This window comes from Malurus melanocephalus, unplaced genomic scaffold (genome assembly GCF_030028575.1).
Source record: "Malurus melanocephalus ecotype Western Australia unplaced genomic scaffold, MMel_1.1 scaffold_421, whole genome shotgun sequence".
NCBI lineage: Eukaryota > Metazoa > Chordata > Aves > Passeriformes > Maluridae > Malurus > Malurus melanocephalus.
Window position 1 is genome coordinate 545,742 of NW_026623653.1, and position 6,000 is coordinate 551,741.

Sequence of the window (6,000 nt, forward strand, 5' to 3'; positions counted from 1 at the left end):
ATGGGAAGGAGATCTCTCTCTGTTTAAAGTGCACACTCATGAAGTTAAGATTCCTTTTTCTCCGTGGCATTTCTGTTCCTGTTGGGGCTGTTTCCACCATTAAGCCTAATTACTTAGCTTTTTATGTGCTATCCATTTCTTTTCATCATTTTWAAAACTTCAGTTGCCATAACAACATAATGCAATCAGTGAAACATAACAGCTATTTTCTGTAGTCAAGGTCTGTGCACTGTCAAGGATGTGAGCCATTTAAGCAAATTTTCACCATCCCTCTTCCTCCCTCCTCTTTCTCACTCTCTCTTTTCCTCCCTAAACAAGCTCATAACAGGAAGGAGAAAMCATGAGGAATAATTAGACACAATGGCAGAGCAAATCCCAATCGTATTCATGCAGTCTAGTCTAATGAACTTCCAGCACTAATCTTGGAAATGTTGATGTTCCTTTTTAATCACTTTTTTGATGTCATAGATAGATTAGTTGCAGCAAGACCTTGATAATCTACTCTAGAGTCAGGAGACCCAGAGCCTGTTCAGAGAAAGGAAAGAAAATCAAAAGTGTTGTATACTTTGCTCATTTCTTTATCTTTTGTTCCTCATTTTCAAATGCTTATTGAGAATATATGTCCATTGTACCACATTAGTAAATAGAATGGTGTGTGTTTTGTGGATTCATGGAATTTAAGCATGGGAAATCATAGCATCTATTATTAAATCATTGCTGAAAGGCTGGGAGAAACCACCACGTTTTTGTGTGGGTGGTGAGACTTGCAACAAAGCATAGTATAACTGCTGGGTTTCTACTGCACACATACATAAAAAGCCGCCTGAAAATAAATCTGGCAGTCTGGTTCTGTGCTATTCTAAGCAGTGTGAATATAAGATCTATCCACAATGTCTTACTCACTCCTTGACCTCCATGAAGGCTTTCCTGGAATAGTAACGAGGGAGTTTTGAAGCCCGGGATTTGGCTTAAGCAGCCTTTCTCTGGCAGAGGACAGGATTCTGCGCTTTGCCCTGACAGAGCTCATCTGCTGCGGCAGAACTTCTGATGGTGTCAGGGCAGTCATTGCCCACTCACTCTTCCCCCTTGTCTGCTTGTGTTGCAGCACCTTGTCCAAGCAAAGGAAGAATGTCATCAGCTGTGTCACCGTGCATGACTCCCCCTACTCCGATTCCTCCAGCAACAACAGCCCTTACGCCGTGCAGCATCGCACAGGGCAGAATAACGGGAACAGCTACGACACCAAAGGGGTTCCAGAGACTCACTGCAGTGGGAACCCCCGAACGATCATCGTGCCACCACTGAAAACCCAGGCCAGTGAGGTGTTGGTAGAGTGCGATAGCCTGGCGCCAGGTAAATTGCACCTCTTCCGTCAAGAAAATTAGTAAGAAATAAATGATTTATCTTGGAAGAATCTCATTGTTCAGTTTCATTTTGTTTGKTTGGTTGGTTTGTTTGTTTTCCAAAGAAACTGTGCTCCTGCACTKCTCTCAAGTGACACATCTGTTCTTGGTAGCCATATTGCATTATTTGTGTTCCCTGGTTCACTCAGGGGTCACAGGGGCAAAGTGTCGGTCCCAGTTAGTTCTGTACAGACCCAAGGACAGAACGCAGCCTTTAGCTCAACATTTGACATGAAAGGCTCCCAAATGCAAGTGTGAACCTTTGCTGCCTTGCCTTTCCAAAGGCTTCCTTTAAAACGGGTAAGAGATTGAAAACACATGTGAATTTTCATCCAGACTTGTTGACATTTCTGGGAAGAAYATTTCCTCAGGATCTTCCTTGTGGACTGATGAGGATTGCTCCTCCAGAAGCGCTGCAATGCTAGATAGTAGGATGTGTTGAAAAGGGCTTTATGGTGGAAGTCTGGCCCAAAGCAGTTGGCTTTGAGCTACTTGRCCGTCCTTGCTTTGGACGCACTGCTGGTGAAGGCAAAGGCTCAAAGGGTGAGCTTCCCACCAGCATCTTCTCCCTCCCTTCCCACCCACCTGAYGTTAGGCCAGCCAGGGTTTTTTTATGCTGTGCACACCATACTTTTCTTCCTCTGCTTGGGATTTGTACCTGCGTTGTACAGTTGTGCTGGCAGAACATTGTCTCATGGTTCCGAAGGAGATCTAAAACCTTCTCCAGGTTCTTTGGGTCCAGTTAATCAGGTCTGCTTGTCTGCCTCTAGGATAACAGGCTGGTCATGTGTGTGAAATCCTGCTGAGGTGTTCTGTTAATTGAGACAAAGTTTTCTTAACCTGCTTCTGTTGTATGTCTCCTCCCAAAAGCCACTCTGGAGGAGACTCGGTGAKGAAAAGGTAGGGTGAGCAATGAAAGAATGTCATGTAAGCTACAAATGTGTTTCCTTTCCTGGCACAGTCACCACCAGTCACCACTCATCCTCCTACAAGTCCAAGTCCTCCAGCACCGTGACCTCCACCAGCGGTCACTCTTCAGGGAGCTCGTCTGGAGCCGTTGCCTATAGGCAGCAGCGACCAGGAGCACATTTCCAGCAGCAGCAGCCTCTTAATCTGAGTCAGGTAAGTCAACCAAGACTTATTTTGGTGATGCATCATCCAGCTGTTAGCTGCACTCCTCCATCACGGGCTGTCCTGTTCCAGTCTAGTGATAGTTGGACCCCCTGTTGAGTTTGATCAACTTATTTCTACTTGACTGCAGACTTTGATCTTCCAGCTCAGACAGCCGAGGTAGTGCAGATCACACCCCTGAGTGGGCTGGGGGTACAATTCCTGYGTGTTCTGAAGTCTGGTAGTCTAACAGTGTGAGTGGGAATAACAGAGAGGGGAAGTGCAGTGGCTCAGCCACGAAGGAGTGGAGCAGGAGCACGTAGGAAGGACTGAATTCTCCTTAGTTGTGAGTAACCATGGGGAGAACGTCTTCCAAGTGAAAAGAGTCCGTGAGCCTGGCTGTGGGACTGGGAGAGAAGTCCCCATCAGTTGGGACAAGGCAAGGCAGAGCCTCTATGTATATWTGTGATCTCATTTAATGAGTTAGATCCATCCTGTGATAAAGCTAGGCTGGGATCTGGACAAATCCCATTTTTTGGCACCATGCACTTCTTAAGACATTTTACAGTCTGTCATCAGAACTCCCAGGGAGCACTCCAGGAGCTGCAGGAAATAATTCCCTTTTCACATCCTGCACCTGGCACCTCTCTCTTCCCTGAGGTGATTTGACAAGGGTAAGGAAGCTACAGCTCAGTTACCAGTGTTTCAAGAGGAGAAAGTCTGGAGASCTCAGCGCTGGTGTGCACCCAGAGCTGGATACAAGCAGAACTGCTTTTGAAAAGAAAAATAACTTGGTGGAAAAGAGTGTCTTTTCTCCCTCAATATGTAAGGAAAATTTAAAAATGTGAATAAGCTTGAAATAAGAGTGTGTGAAAATGGAGGAAGCAATGAGCAAGATCCTGTTTGCAAGAGTTGGGGAGAAGTGTGGCTGCYGTATTTCAGATCACAGTAACAGCACAGAGAGTGCTTTCAAAAAAATGAAAAGGTTTGGAAGAATAGAAGGAAATAGCATGGAGCATTTTCCTTCTTGTCTTCTAATTCCTACTTCATTGGTAATTTAATACTCTGACTACAAATGACTGGGAAAACTCCTTACATTTTTGTGTAATGCAAGAAAACAACTTAGAAAATCCCTGGGAAAAAAAGAACATTGCTCCCATCTCGCTGCTAGAAGTTGGCTCTGCTCAAGTAATTTCAGCTGATTACATGAGGGCATCAGGCACCTGCAGCATCTAATCAAGCTGAGGGTTTTCTCTTTAAAAAATAACRTGGTTATTTTTACTAACCAAGGAAATTATTAACTGCAAATACCCAAACTGAGCAAAAATAAATTGCCTCTTCCGGGCACAGCTAGGCAATTTCATTCTCCTGAGTGATCTGTGGCACCACAATTTATCATCCTAGTTCGCTTACAAAAACCATGTGTTGCCTGAGCAACCGGACTWGTGGAAGATGTTCTTGGGAGCTGGGCATCCAAGGCTGTGTCTTTTGGTAGCTGTGTCAGCAGGGTGGAGCTCAAACTAGGGGACTAGTTGACCTTCTGGAGGTAATTTTGGTCAAAGAATGAAACTACAGGGTCTTCCTAGGCTARTGAGGGACCCACTGCTGTCACTCGTGTCCAAGGGAAGACTGGCAGTGCTGAGGGTGTCGGGAGCGGCTCAGGAGACTTTTCTGAGGGTGTCCTGGTGTTGCAGGGAGGTTTAGGGAAGTAAAGAGGAAGTAAAGAGCCATCTCTCGTCTTGTAACTGCCTGTCACTGTTGCTGTCTTTATCCAGGCCCAGCAGCACATCTCGAGCGACCGCACAGGGAGTCACCGGAGACAGCAAGCCTACATCACTCCAACGATAGCTCAGGCCCCGTACTCTTTCCCGCACAATAGCCCCAGCCACGGCACGGTTCATCCTCACCTGGCCGCGGCCGCCGCCGCTCACCTGCCCACGCAGCCCCACCTGTACACATACACCGCCCCCGCCGCCCTGGGYTCCACGGGCACCGTCGCGCACTTGGTGGCCTCGCAAGGCTCCGCCCGGCACGCGGTGCAGCACACCACCTACCCCGCCAGCATCGTCCACCAGGTGCCTGTCAGCATGGGCCCGCGCGTCCTGCCCTCGCCCACCATCCACCCGAGTCAGTACCAGGCTCAGTTTGCCCATCAGACCTATATCAGTGCTTCTCCAGCCTCCACAGTCTACACTGGATACCCGCTGAGCCCCACCAAGGTCAACCAGTACCCTTACATCTAAACACTGGAATAAAGAGCGAGAGACGCACCCATCCCGGGGGGAGTGAGGCAGCCGCTTTTGTATTGAAGAACGTGACAAACTAACAATGCAATGGGAGGCTCGTGTGAAACTTGAACGAAGGAGACTTTAAGGAAGAAAAGAAAAAGAGGAAAGAAGGGGGAAAACCGATTCTGCGATTTTTATTTAAAANAAAAAAAAAAAAAAAAGAAAATGGAAAAAAAGAACAGAAAAAAAAAATAAAACCACAAAAAACCAACCATTCTGCACCAAACTAGAGAGAAAGAGAGAAGCAGAAGGACCCTCCAGCGGTCCTGTCTTTTGAAGAACTTCACCAACAGACTTTTAAAGGTTATTTTCATCCAATAGTGAGCTACATTTAGAAATTTGTTGTCCAGAACACCTAAAATGAAGTCCATTAGGTTTTTAATCCTGTAGGTATATGGATTAGGGATTTATCCAGCATTTCAAAGGGTTTATACAGCGATTTTCATATCCCAAAGTACATATAGGTTTGGGGGATTTTTAAAGGAAAAAGAAAGTGGGTAAGGGAGRCTGAGGGTGGCGGACAAAATGTTGTCCCAGTGCTCTAAATTTGGACCTAACACTGCTACACTTAAACACACTTGGGCAAAACAGGCCATGCAGCACTGGTTGAGAGCAGAAGCGATGGGGGTGTTTCTCCCTTTTCTTGAACACACTGGATAAATCCCTGAGAAATGCTATTCCTAAACAAGATCTCTAATAATCTATATTGGATTTCAGTTGCTTTTTTTTTTTCCTTGTTTTTCTTTTTGGAAGTGTTCCTTTTCAATCCCATTTTAGTATAGGAGGAGACATTTTAGCTGGCCCCAAACCCCTGCCCCCAGCCCCGGTAGAATGTAGCACTATACAGGTCATACCCCTTTTTACTCTTTTGTGTTGAACTTCAACGATACCAATAGACTATTCCTCAATGTGATTGCACAAAGAAAAGTGATATAACATAGGCATGTAACAATGTGATTGTCCAGGTGTGTGTGTGTGTGTGTGCGTGCAGATGCTGCCTTCTCTCTGTGGTGTGTTCCTCGGCACAGCCATTACAACTGTCACAGTCTTAGTTTTACATCATTCCCTCGTAGTGCCTTACCAAACTACAGACGCGGTTTAAGGGTTTACTTCCACTGGTACTCCTAGAAACTGACTGAGGCTAGTTGGAATTTACTCTCAACTCTTTTTCTTTCTTTTTCTTCTTTTTTTTTTTTTTT

General features: G+C 45.8%; 1 protein-coding gene across 2 annotated transcripts in view; it reads left to right on the top strand.

Annotated features, from left to right (window-relative positions):
- Positions 1 to 5,978, top strand: part of HIPK2 (homeodomain interacting protein kinase 2) — a 122,156-nt gene extending 116,178 nt beyond the window's left edge. For both annotated transcript variants that reach the window (XM_057379765.1, XM_057379766.1), the window contains exons 13-15: positions 1,106 to 1,353; positions 2,365 to 2,525; positions 4,289 to 5,978. In XM_057379765.1, coding sequence (XP_057235748.1) covers positions 1,106 to 1,353; positions 2,365 to 2,525; positions 4,289 to 4,756 — 877 coding nt within the window. In that variant the 3' untranslated portion in view covers positions 4,757 to 5,978. The remainder of the gene's footprint in view (positions 1 to 1,105; positions 1,354 to 2,364; positions 2,526 to 4,288) is intronic.
- Positions 5,979 to 6,000: the final 22 nt, after the last annotated feature.